This window comes from Nelusetta ayraudi, unplaced genomic scaffold, assembly GCF_046127955.1.
Source record: "Nelusetta ayraudi isolate G7.1 ecotype Tasmania unplaced genomic scaffold, CSIRO-AGI_Nayr_v1 ptg000168l, whole genome shotgun sequence".
Lineage (NCBI taxonomy): Eukaryota > Metazoa > Chordata > Actinopteri > Tetraodontiformes > Monacanthidae > Nelusetta > Nelusetta ayraudi.
Window position 1 is genome coordinate 3,673,709 of NW_027466218.1, and position 15,881 is coordinate 3,689,589.

General features: G+C 47.7%; 1 protein-coding gene across 4 annotated transcripts; it reads left to right on the top strand.

Moving 5' to 3' along the window:
- Window positions 1-2,732: 2,732 nt before the first annotated feature.
- Window positions 2,733-15,494, top strand: pfkfb4a (6-phosphofructo-2-kinase/fructose-2,6-biphosphatase 4a). Of its 4 annotated transcripts, none has more exons than XM_076014414.1 (14): window positions 2,733-3,065; window positions 8,079-8,195; window positions 8,318-8,414; window positions 8,816-8,882; window positions 8,960-9,034; window positions 9,121-9,177; window positions 9,264-9,385; window positions 9,502-9,709; window positions 9,807-9,953; window positions 10,033-10,137; window positions 11,413-11,542; window positions 12,043-12,105; window positions 12,218-12,282; window positions 14,657-15,494. In XM_076014414.1, the coding sequence occupies exons 1-14, from the start codon at window positions 3,011-3,013 to the stop codon at window positions 14,714-14,716; spliced, it is 1,368 nt and encodes a 455-aa protein (XP_075870529.1). In that variant the 5' UTR covers window positions 2,733-3,010; the 3' UTR covers window positions 14,717-15,494. The 4 variants fall into 4 exon arrangements, with proteins under 4 accessions (XP_075870529.1, XP_075870530.1, XP_075870528.1 ...); XM_076014415.1 differs by lacking the exon at window positions 14,657-15,494 and adding an exon at window positions 13,223-14,011; XM_076014413.1 differs by lacking the exons at window positions 2,733-3,065; window positions 14,657-15,494 and adding exons at window positions 6,502-6,821; window positions 13,223-14,011.
- Window positions 15,495-15,881: the final 387 nt, after the last annotated feature.

The window sequence follows — 15,881 nt, forward strand, 5'->3', positions numbered from 1 at the left end:
TTTCAAAAAACAAGAGGAAGGTCCACGAAAACATGAAGCTTAAATTCAACATCAGAGGCTGCAAACAGAGGGCTAAATATGCTGTTTTATTCAGAACCGCAGATTTCAAATTTGATCTGTCCCATAATTGTGCAGGTCTAAGTTGAAAAACAAAGACGAGAAAGCAGGTCAAATGCGGGGCCTTTAAAGTACCTCGTGGTGTATTTATGTATTGCAGGACGTGACGCTATTGTCTCGGGCCTCTCAGGCTTCGCCATGCTACTTTAAATAGTAGTGGCCTCGTCGCTATGTGACACGCGGCCATCTGACTTGGTGTTTGACTGTGAAAGGTCGCCATTATTGTGTTTGGATTACACGGCGCGGACCTTTCGCCCACTTTGATCACATGGTCTCCCGTGCGGTATTTAGGGGTGGGTGGCGAAGTCACGGTGAAGGCTGCCTGCAGCGCCTGCCTGCCTGCCTGCCTGCCTGCCTGCCTGCCCATGAACCACGGGGGCTGACGGCAGTGTGCGAAATAGAAGGGGATAGAGGCCCCCCCCGATTAACCCATGAAACCCCCTGAAAGCCTCAAAGCAAAAGTTTAAGGGATCATAAGCGGTCATATTTTTCTCAAAAAAGAGATGCAAAAACATCAGTGCTTGTGCAGAATGGATAAAAGGCAATGTTCCTGAAGGTTATTATAGGCCTCCTGCTTGTTAAAGAATTTTAGATTGGTATTGAGTACCAATCAGGAGGATATTGCCAGGCGTTTCGCACACTGTCTGACATAAGATGTGTAATATCTGGGAAGGAAGTGTGTGAATAAGCAGACGATTGGCTTGTGGAATTTTACAGTGCGCCGATGACGCGCGTCTTCTTCAGTTAGCGCCGGGGAGTATTTTTCCTCCGTCACTCAGCCAATTGCATGCAAGAGTGCAGTGGTTATTGCAGCACGTATCACCAGTGTCGGCCTGATATTGACACACAGCGACTCTGCGTCGCGACTCGCTTAATTCCAGTGGAATTTCATGACGGTTCCCTCCCACAGTTGCAGGCGGGTTTGCAGTAAAGAGTTGAGCCATCGGTCACTTTTTTTCTGTCAAGACCATTTTTTTTTTTTTTTTTTTAAACATGACACTTGAGCAAATATTGCATGTTTTCCTGCAGCCGGATAGATTTGTTAACCTGCCCTGCAAGCCCAAGCTTGCGTCGTGCATGATGGCGTAACAGTGATTCCTTACGTCCGTGCATGCTTGATTTGTTATCGGCTTCCGTTCCTTTTTTTTTTATTACTCCTGCATGAAAACAATATGAAACGAAAGAGGCGCCTGTAGGTTTCGACAGCGGTAGCAGCGGGCTATTCTAGCAGCGTTATCACCCGACGGGCTGTGTGATAACGCCGACTGACACAGGCCCAACTCATTGGCCTCCACAGAGGAATGCTTGAGAGGTTGACTGAAAGTCATTGGGCCTCTCCAAGGCCTCCTTTCTTCACTGCGACGCACCCGGTCTCCCTTAGCCTTTGCACAACGCCTGCAGGGCGCTCCAAGATGCCTCGGGGTAATAGAGCAGGATGGGAGGGAAGTCGTCAGCAGCTGAACAGGTGACTCTTGAGTGCCGTGACAGGCCTCGTGTGTGACAGCTGTCTGGAGGTTGGTTCTCCCTGCGGTAGGCAGCCGACGAGTCGACCTTTGGCATATAAAACACACAACCTGAATGCAACATCACTCTAATTATCGGGGTCATTTACGCAGGCGTCTGTTGTTATGGCTAGGATCCAAACGGAAACATGTGAAACATCCTTTTTAAAAAAAAAAACAAAAAGAACAAAATTATTCAACAGACTATGAGGGTTACCTGCCACTGTGTTTCTCTAGTGATCGTGTAGCAGATCCGAAATGCCGTGAACACTCAACTTTATAGGCCCAATAAACAAAACCTGCGGCCGGGAAAAACGTAGGTCAGAAAGAAATTCTTGCGCACAATCCAGCCAATCAGTCCCATTGTTTCCCCCACAGGCCACAAAAACATTGACTGTAAATTTACAGTAATTTGACAATAACAGCACACTTCCAGGCTTGCTGTGCTGGTGCTTTGGTTTCAAGGTTGTTGTTTTTTCTCAGTTTCAGCCAAAGTAGAAGGGTGATGTTCATATGTCTCTTGACATGTTTTGACCGTCACCTGTGCAGCCTTCCTCAGAGAGCAAGATGTACGGGAACATCACCATTTGACTTTGTCTGAAAATAAGAAGAAAAAACAAACCTTGTTTTAGGAAGTCAAGTGAAGAAATTGAAAGTCTTTGAGCTTTTACGTGCTGCTTGGGGTTGTCAGAGTGTCACACACACAGAAACATTTCGACTCACATGCAGAAAAACCTGTTCTGCAAGCTGCGTGCTCACAGTCCAGCACTGCATGCATACATCCACTGCTAACGCCTGAGCCTTAGCGGACAGTCCCTATATGACATTTTATTGAAAAAAAAAAATTATATTAAAATACTACTGTGAGTGAACTTGACTGATTTCACAAGCCAAACGACTTTAGATCAGAGGCTCGTGTGTCTGTTGTTGTTTGACCGGAATGTCCCTTTAACTGTGAGTAATTTCCTCACTGCTGCTGTTGAGAAACACAACAATACAGGTCGCGTCGAGGCGGGAGGAGGGACGGGGACACCTCTCAGCTCAGCTGTCGGTGTGTGTGTGTGTGTGTGTGTGTGTGTGTGTGTGTGTGTGTGTGTGTGTGAGGGTGGGAGGTCCGTGGGAGGGCGCACATGGAGAGGTCTTGGTGAGCTGCTGCCTCTGGGCTCCATCCACTTCTGGAGAGGAGAGTCTGACTTGCGTGTGTGTGAGAGAGAGAGAACGAGAGAAAGAGTCTCCCTCCACCCCGTGGTGGGAAAGTGGGTGTGTGCGTGCGCGCGCGCGCGAGATCACCAGCAACAAGCATCAGTGAGTCGGCGGACGAGGCGCACGTACGCAACCCGAGCGAGCCAGCGAGCGAGAGAGCGGGCGGCCGCGCCACCCGAGGGGCGTCCATGATGCGGGGCTGCTCCGGCCGAACCAGGCTCACTCAGAACCAGGACCGAACGGGTAAGAAGGGGGGAGGGAGGCAGGAAGGCAGCCTGTCGACGTAAACACGAGCGCGTGTGCGCGCGCCTGCGCTGTCACCGAGACCTTTCCCCTACATTCGCACGCACTGGCGAACGCGCTTGTTTGTTTGTGTATTTGTTTGTAATTGTAACGGGCCTTTATCTGCGGGTGTTTGAGGGCGGTCGGCGTGAGGCGGACGTGGTCTCTCTCTCAGAGGGGGCGTGGACTGGGGGGGGGACGGGGACTGGAAGGTCGCTCTTCCTCCTGGGTTTGTTAACGCCAACTGTTGTTTTGATTTCGCACCGCGACAAACGTGCAAAATCGCGGCGGCGACTGCAGCTTTGCCCCTGCTGCACGTGCGCAAAACGGCGATCGCGGAGCGGAAGCGCGATGCCCTTTTACTGTAACGTTCTACAAACATTGCTTCCGTCGGGGAGAGGAGTCGTCCGACGCGAGGCTGAAGGCTGCTGGCTGCTATCACAGCCTGTCAGCTGCTCAGGGAGGTGGAGGAGGAGGAGGAGGAGGAGGAGGAGGAGCAAGTGTTTCTGTTTCCTGCTCGTCTCACTGGGAGAAAATCAAGAAGTTGTTCGTGTGGTTGGTTTCACTTAAACTTCCCAAACTCAGTGTTGATTTCATACACTAGTTGCAGGGGCGAGCGAACGTTTTGACTGGTGGGACACAATAATAGTGTCTAAAATTTGACAGAGGGGGCAGCAGCAGATGGATGGAGTGTTTGGGTGACCGACCTCCTCATAGGAGGAAATCATATATCATGGGATATTTAGAAGACATGTGCTTCAATGTCAAAAACGCTATTGTATGACTCACTGACTATTAACTATTAACTGACTATTGTTTGGCATCTTAAAGCACTTTGCCCACTGCTAAGGTGTGAGAGAAAGGACTGTAGGTGCTGCACATTTACCGTTTACGAATCAAATTCTGCAATTGGACAGCATACAGTGTGTCCCCATCATGAGTTATTGGTGTTCCGTCATTGGTGTCCCGAACCCGATGACCCTGACATACTAGAGCAGAGTGGGAACTTTTTTTCTTTTTTTTTTTTTTTAATTAGAGAGCCTCAAATCCTGTCATATTTAGGTCACATGCAGGGTTACTCCGCCGGCAAGTCTGACTCTGAGGCTTAATATAAATGGTTCGCATCAAATGAGTCCATTAGGAAGGTGGAGCAGGTGAGGAGAAAGACCCACTAACCTGAAAATGCACAGGGACACACTGTGCTGTCTTAAAGGGCCACTGCAACGTGTTTCTACCTAAAAGTGATGCCTTCAATGGTCCAGGTGGCATTATGTCTGTCAGAGGGTGTCAGGCAGGCAACTGAAACATTCCCACACTGTAGCTTTCTGTCAATTGGAGTGCATATTCATTTGTCCTGCTAGTTGGCTGTGAATTGTTAGAATAATGTTTAAGTAATAATTAGGTTGAATGTAGAATAAAAAAAAATAAAATAAAATAAAAGCTTTAAAATCCCTTCTGTAAAAAGGTCCTTCTTTTCCCCTCCTTCTGTTCTGGTTATACTGGTGGTTTATGTGTCAGGTATAGATTCAACTTGCAAAATATTATCCTGATGAAACTCCACTTGCAGAGATCAACTTGTCTGTCTTTTTTCACTGTTTGTCCCAGTGTTGCATAATGTTAGCAATTTGCCTTGTAAAAATTCGACTAAATTGCATTTACGTGAGTGCTGAAACAGGTGCAAACGGGTATTACAGTTAGTTGCTTTCCAAACTTGTGCCACTGCACCAGACACAGAGTAATGCTGCCACCCTATGGACCATTTCAACACATGCCCGCTTGTTGCCTTCAGTGAGAAAATGGCAACAGAACTGCACAAGACACTAAGATTTTATCTGCTGATGGCTTGCGCCATTTTATAGTTAAAAAAAAAAAAAAAAGTTTACAGCTTTGTCCAATATTATCTGATCTTTTCTAAGAGTGAAGAGTGATTTTACCTTTACCATCTGCCTCCGAAACAGTCAAAGAATAAGAATACAGCAAACAGCAGTGCAAAGACAAGACGTGATCCAACTTTACACAATATTGAATATGTGATCTCCAGCATGCCCATGCAGTTCTACTGATCTCTTGACCTTTACATTTAGGACTACCACGAACTTCTGCTTAGTGCGCAGGTTGATTGCTAAAATGAAATGGAATTTTGGTGCTTTAGAAAACCACAAGAGTAGACTAAATAAAGTCATGTTTGGTTTTGTTTTTTAACAAGGAAGCACATGCGAGTCAGACAACGTCAGATGTCAGGAGCCTTAAAATTGTCCCGCAAATTCTGGCTACATTCCACTGTTCTCAAATCATGCACATAGGGCTAACTCGCAACTCTAAAATGTCCTGCTATGTGATGTGAGTGTGTATGGTTGTTGGCCTCTTTCTGTGGCCCTGTGATAAACTGGTGACTTGTACATGGTGTACCCTGCAGCTCAATAGTCTGCAGCTGAGATAGTCCAGCACTGCTTTGACCTAGACTGCAGGATAAGCTGTAATTACAAAAACAGACAGATTAATGGAAAATTAATGCAGCCGAGTTTCCTACTGGATGATTTGTGCATCTTTATTTCAACAAGCCTGACAAAACATTTTAAAATGAACAGACTTGCAAAACACACTTCTTCCCCTGTAGATTTTAAAAACAAGTCAGAAACATGGAGCCTTTGTGTCTACAATAGAACACAATGCTTTTACAATTGTACAATTGCTTTTTGTTTGACCCAACCACCGTTTTCCCATGTTTAAAATGGCTGTGTCCCGATTTTTGTCACCTCGGGTTTAACACAATACACCTTGCGTCCGTATTGTAATCATTACGGTGAGCGTGTTCAGCCTGGACTTCACTGGTGACGGTCTATTTAAAAGACCGGTGTTATGGCCACTTCCGCATGGCTATTGTTGGACACGTCACGGGCGCGCGCATCAAAATTGAAAGTAGCGATTCGAAAAGAGACCGAGTTTAAGACAGCACGAAAGACCCTGAGCAACCGATATACATAAACTAGAATTAAAAAAAAAAAAAAAAAAAAAAAAATTGTAAACATTTATATGACGTGTTTTTGGTTTGTATTTTGCTGAACGTTTGCCCGGGGTCATATGCATGGAGTTCTTGCAACGTATGCTAGTTCCGTCCTTAAATATGTTGTGACACAAATTAAAACTTCCCGTATACGGATACGTGGGTGTACGGACGCGCATTGCTGCCATTTTACGTGCTATTTTTTTTTTTTTTTTTTACGTTATAACGTGAAACTTTCACGTTATAATATGATATTGAGCACTATTTTTTTCTAAAGCAATGCACAATTTTTTTTTGTTGCCCTAATCCGCCTTCCGTCGTGAATTTCTCGAGTCGGAGGCGGGAATCTCGAGGGGCGTACATAACTCGTCATAACACAGGAGCACGTGACTCTCGACGAGCCCTCTCTCTAGAGCGGTGCCTGGAGGGGGAGTAGGGATAGCGAGAGAGAGGCGACCAAGCGAGCGGAGCGGAGTGGAGCGGGACACCTCCATCCCTCCGCGGAGCAGCGCAGATGAAACAGCGGTCACCTTCAGCAGGGGAGCCTAGCGAGGATCGCGCGAGTCCGCCGCCGGCGGCTCCCAGCGGCTCACGCGCCGCCATGGAGCACGAGACGCCGTCGGTCCCGCGCGAGCTCACCCAGAACCCGCTTAAGAAGATCTGGATGCCATGTAAAAACGGCCTCCCCGAGAAGCACATTTTCCAGAGGAAGGGTACGTGGCAGCGGTGGTGTAGTACCCTCGCGCCCACTGAAACGGCGCCAAGCCACGGCGGTGTGATGCTAATCCGTCCTGGTGTGCTAGCTGTGGTTGCCATGGTGTGTAGGTGCGCTGTAGGGGGATGGGGATGCGGGTGGGGGTGACGGTGGTTGGTTCACGGGGTTCGACTGCCGCCCCGCCACCATTACGTAACGTAACCGAGTGGATGCTAAAACGCAGATGAGCAGCTGCTGCCCGCACGCCGGAGAAAGGACTGGTAGTCGGGATGCGCACGGCTTTGTCACCGTGTTGCCAAGACAAATGCTGTTTTGACTGTTGGTCAACAGGGATTGTGAGCCTTACGTCCCATCATGCGGTTTGGCTTGCGTCTGTCTATGATGTGCACGTGAGGCCGTGCGTTTCCTCACCGTTGGTGGACAAATCTTTGTTTATTGTGGGTGCAAGGAGCGCTCCCAGTCGAAACCCCTTATTGATTACATTCCTCGCACCTGGTGTGTCAGCGGGGAATGGTTTGCCTTCCTGATAGGAAGACAACAAAATGTGTCTTTGAAGTCCCACGGTGTTTAGCTCTTTATTGAAATGACTCTTAACACGCTGATATTTGCTAAAATACACCTATTTTATGACTTACTTTTTTTTTTATCAATATTATATCTTCAAGTTCGACGGGCCGGATTAAAAAGCCTAATGGGCCGCATATGGCCCCCGGGCCGTAGTTTGCCCACGCCTGCTGGTCTAAACTCATCTGAGAGTTCTCTGACCTTCAACCTGTTGTGCCACAAGGAACATTCATTCATTCATTCATCTTCTATACCCGCTTAGTCCCGAGGTCAGGGTCACGGGGGTCTGCTGGAGCCTATCCCAGCTGTCTTAGGGCGAAGGCAGGGTGACACCCTGGACAAGTCGCCAGTTCATCGCAGGGCGCCACAAGGAACAATCAGACGTTAATAACCAGTCTTTGGTTACGTGGTAATAAAAAGGATAAAGGCTGGATTTTGGCAGCATCAGCACCGTGAGCCTGAGAAAATAATCTTGTGCACGAACAAGGGGTTTAGTTACGATTAGTCGATTATCCATTCCATTCATTTTCCTACTAGTCAATTTATTGTTTCCATCATCGCCGACTAGCAGGTGATCAAAGTCGTCATCAGTTTGCAGCCTGAGCACAGAGCAGTCTGATGAAGCTTTCCCTGTCCCTCCAGTCGGTGATAAACGCATGACTCGGCCCGTCTGTCTCTCTGTCCACTCCAGTCTGCATGACCAACTGTCCCACCCTGATCGTGACCGTGGGTCTTCCCGCCAGAGGGAAAACCTACATCTCCAAGAAGCTGACCCGCTATCTGAACTGGATCGGAGTTCCCACCAGAGGTAGGACGTCTCGTCGGGATTGTCAGCCGCGGCGCTCGGCAGTTAGCGCTGCGAGGCGTGACGCAGGACGTAAAGACGACTCACCCTCTGCCTCTCTGCCCCTCCGTCTTCCTGCCCCCTAGAGTTCAACGTCGGTCAGTACAGGAGGGAATGTGTGAAGATCTACAAGTCCTTTGAGTTCTTCCGTCCCGACAACGAGGAGGGCTTGAAGATCAGGAGGTGAGGGAGAAGCCACTTACGCAGGGAAGGGCAAACTTCAGCATATGGACGGAGAGTTTTGTTAACCCACCTCATTGGAGGAAAAAATATACCGTGTGATATGTAGAAAACGTGGTTTAGTGTCATTTCAAAATGAGCAAAAGCAATGCAACAAAATGTGTCTTTGAAGCCCCATAGCTCTTTATTGAAATGACTCTTAAAACACTGGGGAAAAGAATTGATGAAATACAGCTCTCTTATGACGTGCTTACTATTGACATCATTTCTTCAAGTTTGGCGGGCTGTATTAACAGGCTTAGCTGGCCCCCCAGGCCTGCGCTAACATCTCGCCGCAGCGACAGCGTCTTTGAAACGCCAGTAGTGTTGCTGGAGTTTCTCTGCAATCTCGTTTTTTTTTTCAGGCAGTGCGCCTCGGCCGCGTTGAACGACGTGCGCCAGTATCTGACCCAAGAAGGAGGCCAAGTTGCGGTAGGTCAAAGGTTAAACGCTTTACTCTAGGAACAGCAAAGGTTTGTTTGTTTCACACCCGGTCCACGTCGCAACAGGTTTTCGATGCCACGAATACGACCAGGGAAAGGCGGGACACCATCATCCAGTTTGCAGAGCAGAATGGCTTCAAGGTAAGAAAAAAAAAAAAAAAAATGTTTTAAGTTTTTCAATCGCCGGCTCCCCCTCCCCCCGTTTTGATCCATCCCTCTCATCTCAGGTGTTCTTCGTGGAGTCGGTGTGCGAGGACCCAGACGTCATACAGGAGAACATAGTGGTGAGAGTCTTTGGTTCGTCCGCCGGTTCGCTCATCAGCAGCCGTCCTCAATCCTGGCGCTCACCGCCCCGGCGTTTCCGTTTCAGCAAGTGAAGCTGGGGAGTCCCGACTACACCAACTGCAACACCGAGGAGGCGGTGGAAGATTTCATGAAGAGGATCAAGTGCTATGAGAACTCCTACGAGACACTGGATGAGGTCCTGGACAGGTGGGTTGAAACGTGGCGCTGCACGCTGCTACATTCAAGCACATCCTGCCGTGCGCCGAGGGTGTTAACCATTTCTGTGTCGGTTGTTGTTGCGCTACCCTCGGACCCTCCTCCAGGGATCTCTCCTACATTAAAATCATGGACGTGGGCCAGCGCTTCATGGTCAACCGGGTGCTGGACCACATCCAGAGCCGCATCGTCTACTACCTCATGAACATCCACATCACGCCGCGCTCCATCTACCTGTGTCGCCACGGCGAGAGCGAGCTCAACGTCAAGGGTCGGATCGGTGGTGACTCGGGCCTCACGCCCAGAGGGAAGGAGGTGCGTCGCCGCAGACGAGTCCCACTTGGTCAGTCGAAAACCTTCCACCCAGACGACCGACTGCTGACACGGTGCATTTGCTTGTTTCTCGATTTAGTTTGCCAAGAAGCTGAGCCACTTCATCCAGTCGCAGGACATCGGCGACCTCAAGGTGTGGACCAGCCAGATGAAGAGAACCATCCAGACGGCCGAGGCCCTCGGCCAGCCGTACGAGCAGTGGAAGGTCCTGAACGAGATCGACGCCGTGAGTACCAGGATCACTTTCGCTGTTGTGTGTGTGTGTGGCCACAGTGAAATTAGAATCTGCGTGTGTTGTCGCCCAGGGCGTGTGCGAAGAGCTGATGTACGAAGAAATCCAGGGCAACTACCCCCTGGAGTTTGCCATGAGGGACCAGGACAAATACCGCTACCGCTACCCCAAAGGAGAGGTCAGTGGTGGCAGCTGAAGCACAGTCACCTTGAAAAGTTCTTTGATTTCCTGTGTAGTGAGCCAGGATATCAACAGAGGAGGGGGAGGTTGGAGCTGAGACCAGGGTTGAATGTAGACGCCAGTGGTGGTGGTGGTGGTGGTTTGTTTGATGAGAACTGGACAGCACTTCCTTACTGACACTGGAGGTGGTTCCCTGCTCTTGGCTGGTTTTAGTCACCGTCCAGGTAAACTTTGCGGTTTGTCACTTCTGACCGTAGTGACTACGTTTACATGCAGAGTTTAATCGAGCTCTGCTCAAAATTTGGTTTGCTCCTCTAATCAGGCTTCTCTCCTTGTCCCAGCCAGTATACATCCCCCTCCCCAACACCAGGGGGCAATATAAGGCTTTTCAGTGTTTTAATTTCCGGTCAACCTTTTTCATTGCACAGTAGCAAAACAACTGGAGTGCGATACGACACCAGTGCAGTGTTCATAATGGTCGTACTTCAGTTCAACAGGTTTCCTCAAATAACAGCCGACAACAACAACAACAACAACTACTGAGCCCAGCGGAAGCTGCACGCTGATACCAACTGGCTCGAACAATAGAGATAAATCTGATGGACTGTTTTTGATCATCCAGTAACCTTCCTCCTTTTCTGAGGGGCCTAATTGTTCCAAAAATTTTCCTCTATGGGATATTTTTCCAGATCCATGTGCCAAATAAATAAACAAAATACCAGACGTTTACGGTCGCGTCAGGTCAATGTTTGTCCATCTCTGCGTGAAGTTTGGAATGCGCTGCGCTGCTTCGTTTCATCTGTGTGAGAGGACAAGAAAAACCCCACAAACACGATTTCAAAGCGGCTCCAGATGGCCGGTGGCCACCTCCTGCTAACGAGCCCTTGGCCGGGACCAGCAGCCCGGCGGGGAGATTCTGGCGCCGCACCAGAAGACCACAGACAAAGATTCTCACTGGTCTGCCACAGAGGCAAAATGAGTGAATAAAAAAGAGAATGCAGGGTCGGGTTGTTTACCACGGCAACGGAATGCCTGCGAGTCTCCTCCCGCCATCCCATTAGCGCTTCGTTAACGCGACACCCGCAGAGTAATTTGGGCGTTAGCTGCTGTCGGCTTTACGGGAATCCTGTTAGAGTGAGACGTCTGGTCCAGTCGGCAGGATGAGTGAGGAAGATGAGCCGAGCCGGCGCGATGCAATCGTCTGCTGTCGCCGTGTTCCACTCCACCGTGCTGATATGGTTGCGTGTGTGTGTTTGTTTGTTTTGTGACTCAGTCCTACGAGGACCTGGTGCAGCGGCTGGAGCCGGTGATCATGGAGCTGGAGCGCCAAGAGAACGTGCTGGTCATCTGCCACCAGGCGGTCATGCGCTGCCTTTTGGCCTACTTCCTGGACAAAACAGCTGGTGAGTCCTCAGAGGAGGTCTGCAGAGGCTGCACAGAAACCGCAGCTGTAAGCTCCTGAACCCGTAGGTTTCCTGTAGCCAAGTGCAGCAAAATTAAACAATCCACATTTTGTGTGTTTTTCTTTTTGATTTTGTACTCTTGTGTTTACGGTGAGCAGTCTGACCTGCTTCGGTTCGCTCTTACTTTTCAATTCACAAATTGTTTTTTAGCTTTGTGATCGATCTTTTAGTTATGAGTGATATCGCCACCTACTGCTTTGGCATGTGTGTTACATTGCTTGAGGCGAATTTTACAGTTTCAATGTGGACGGAGATTTTATTTTTTATTTTTTTGTAACTGAAGCCAAAAAAAGTTTGGTTTCAAAACTCCCCGTGTTTGTGTAGACAGGACCTTGGTGTTGCCAAAAAACAAACAAACAAGAAAGATCAGAATTGAAAATGAGATCAAATGTTTGTTTCAGCTGTGTTTCCCTGTTCCCTCTTTGTTTTTCCTCCGACAGAGGAGCTGCCGTACCTGAAGTGCCCGCTGCACACTGTGCTGAAGCTAACTCCTGTAGCCTACGGTAGGACCTGGCTCAAGATGCACCTTGTTAACTGATTTTATCAAGAGTTTTCATTCATACTGAGATGCTGCGCCGCTGGGCTGACTGTTAACGGGTGATTTTCTGTCCGCAGGCTGCAAGGTGGAGTCCATCAGCCTGAATGTGGAGGCCGTCAACACGCACCGGGAGAGACCAGAGGTGGGTAGCAACACATCCGCTCGCACTGCAGAACCACCACTTACGATTGTAACTTCAGGGACATCTCGAAAGATTTCAATATTATGAAAAAGTTCAATATTTTTTTCGAGTGAAACTTATTTTATCTCGATTTGTTACACATGGAGTGAAATATTTCAAACTTTTATTTACTGTTATTTTGATGATTCTGGCTTACAGATTATAAAAAAAACCTAAAATTCACTGTCTCAGGAAATGATAATATCATATAAGACCAATCGGACCAAAAGGATGCGTTCAATACAAATGTAAGGCTTCTTGACAGTATGTTCATTTCTATGCACTCAATATTCGGTTGGGCCTCACTTTGCATGATGAGCCATAATTAATAATACAAGAAATAGTTCACTCCATGTGTAATAAATCTATATAAAATACGTTTTGACTGACTTTTTCATGGTATTCTAATTTTTTTGCCATGTCCAAGCACTGCAATGGCGACGGCCTCAGCGCATCTTTGTCCAGGATCGTGTTTTGCATTTGATGTCCAAGAACACAACAGCAGCTTAAGCTGCATGAGCCTTGTTTACACTTTACACACTCCATGACTGTGTGCCTGTGTTTTGCACAGATTTGATGTCTCCCATCTGTTTTCTATGACGTATGTGACTGATTCCACAAAACACCTCCCATAGACACACAGACAATACAGTTATTGACAGTCAGTGTACAGTCAGTTATTGAAACTATTTCACGTCATTATTTTTGAATAAACTATAATGCGAGCTCGACCATGTGAGGTGCAGATATTTAATGTCTCTCTGTGTCCTAGCAGAATGTTTCTGCTCTGTTGCGTATCCCCAGATTTCACCCCTCCCCCTGTGTGTGTGTGTTTGTGTGTGTGTGTGTGTGTGTGTTTGTGTCTGCGTGTGATTTTGCTGTTTTTGTTCCAATCAAACAGAACGTAGAGGTGTCGCGGATGTCAGAGGAGGCGTTGCAAACAGTTCCAGCCCACCAATGAGGCACAAGCCCCGCCCACTCCAACCCCACCCCGTCCCATTTATTTCACCTCAGTAACCCCTCACCTCTCCACTCCCACCCCCCTCCACCCCCCCTTAAACTGTCAGACGCACAATTTAGCTGCCGACATCGTTTTGAGACACGATGGCGACATGGTTGACTGCAATGTAGTTTCTCTTAATCCAGATTATGAATCCATCATATGTGATTTAGCATCATGCACACTCTGCTGTTTTCTGTTGTTGTTTTATTTTCAAGAGCCGATGAAAAACTCGTGACGGCCTGTTCTTTTCTTGCGATCTCCCTCCAGCACCTTTGTTGTTTGATTGTCTGTTGAAATTGCTGATTGCATGTGGTTTGTTCCTCTAACTGGTCTTGTACGTCGAACTGACTGAAACCAACTCTGACTCGAGTGTCCCGTCATTTGAAGTGTTTCTCGGTACGAGTCGGCAGTCATCACGTTGCACGGAAAGGAAAAATCTTTCTTTTGTTATCATTTTCAGATTTTGCACACAGAAATCAACTCCTGATTTAATGTCTTCTGAATGTCCGACACTGTTTGATGAAGAGAATCCTGCAGGCACTGACGTGCTTTGTTTAAATCACTTTCTACATTTATTTGACAATGTGAAGGATATTGAATCATATTTTTCTGACAAGAATTAAGATATTCATGTTTTTCGTGTTTTTAAATAAACTTGAGTCAACCTCTACACACATCCTGCCCGAACTCTTCGTGGTCGTCATTTTTTTTTTAGAGCCTCAGACCAACAGGTTTCGGGTTAGCGAGAAGACTTTTACTCTGAAAGGCTTAGATGAAATCATAGATGATCAGATCTCGACCGCTTCCTTCTATTCTTTCTCTTGCTGTCTGCTCTCCTCAGATGTGCGGCGCCGAACCCTCTCTCCCTCCTCTGCTCTGCTAACTTGACAGATTTCTCCATTCATGTCTTTATTTCACTCGTTCCGTTCTCGGCCAAAGCTCCGCTGGGCTGCGCAGGGTTTTTCACTCGGCAGTCCCAACAACACCGCTACTGTCTCACTGGCAGACTTTCTTTCTGTGGAGTTTGTGCCCTTCTAATTCACACCGAAGAATAAATTCAGTCAGAAGACACTTTGGCGACACAAATAATTACAAGGACTTCATTGTGAGTTTTCGGTTTTGTGATTCTCATTCAGTTTTCACAAATTTATTAGTGATACAACTGAGTTTTTTTTTTTTATCATTTAAAATCTGAATTTTTACTTTAGTGACCTGCAGGGGGAAAAAAGCCACATAGTGTCACAAAAAGATCTCACTATAAACAACAAAAAACAAAGCACTCACTGCTGGTTTTCCCTCTGACGTGTCCTCTCCTCACTTCTCTCCCTTTAGAACGTCAACATCCATCGCACGCCCGAAGACGCCCTGCAGACCGTCCCTCCTCACTTCTGAGGCCGCAGCCGTCAAACTCCCTGCAGACCGTCAAACTCCTTGCAGACCGTCCCTCCTCACCTCTGAAGCCGCAGCCGTCAAACTCCCTGCAGACCGTCAAACTCCCTGCAGACCGTCCCTCCTCACTTCTGAGGCCGCAGCCGTCAAACTCCTTGCAGACCGTCCCTCCTCACTTCTGAGGCCGCAGCCGTCAAACTCCCTGCAGACCGTCCCTCCTCACTTCTGAGGCCGCAGCCGTCAAACTCCCGCTCCTTAAAATCCTCACCTCTCACTCTGTGTGGCCTCTCCACACACTGCACACCTCAGCGCTCACCCCTCACTGAGCTGCGCCGCCTTCGTCTGTATATATGTACTTGTAAGTGTTGCCTCCCGCGTTCCTCATCATCAAATCGTCACGTGACTCTCTGCTACATGTTGGACATGTTGCTGTTCAGTGCAATTCATTTTTCCTTGTTTCTCGGTGAACACGTGCAATGCCGAAACACACACACTCGCCTACTAGATAGAAAAACTACAATGAAGAGATAATATTTTAACTAGGGGTAATAAATTAAATCTCAGATTAGATTTATTTGATTTTCTATGATGAAAAAATTTAAATTCAACTTTTTACCGATTGCTCAAGACAGTTTGATTCCGCACAGATTATTGATTGAGTCAAACTTGTGAAGCACATCCTTGTGACGTTGTTATGAAGAAGACATCCTGGCAGGCACAAGCCTGAGTGGAAATGTCAACACATCCGTCTCACCTGCACTATAATAAAGAAGATATTTTTATAATCCACTCTGTCGGCGTCTCATTGTGTTAGGGGCTGCTATGATTAATGAACGTGCCCGTAACGCGTGCAATGAATCATTAATCTGCCAAACTAATGAAAGCAAACCCAGATGTTAATCGCTGATATAATTGAGATGGCGATGGGGCAGCAAGGCGTCCAGGTTGTGTAAATCTGCAGCTGAGCTGATTAATAAGTCACTGTGGACCAGAACCTGCTGGATGCAGCCACTGCATGTAAGCAGAAACCAGACCTGGACAAGACCGTGATGCCAATACAATGCAAAACACCACCAAAAAAATCAAACTATGCTATAAATCTCAAACTGCGACGCCGAGCGTTCACACAAGGCGGCTCACTTCCTCACAACCTGAGGTGACTCCTAAC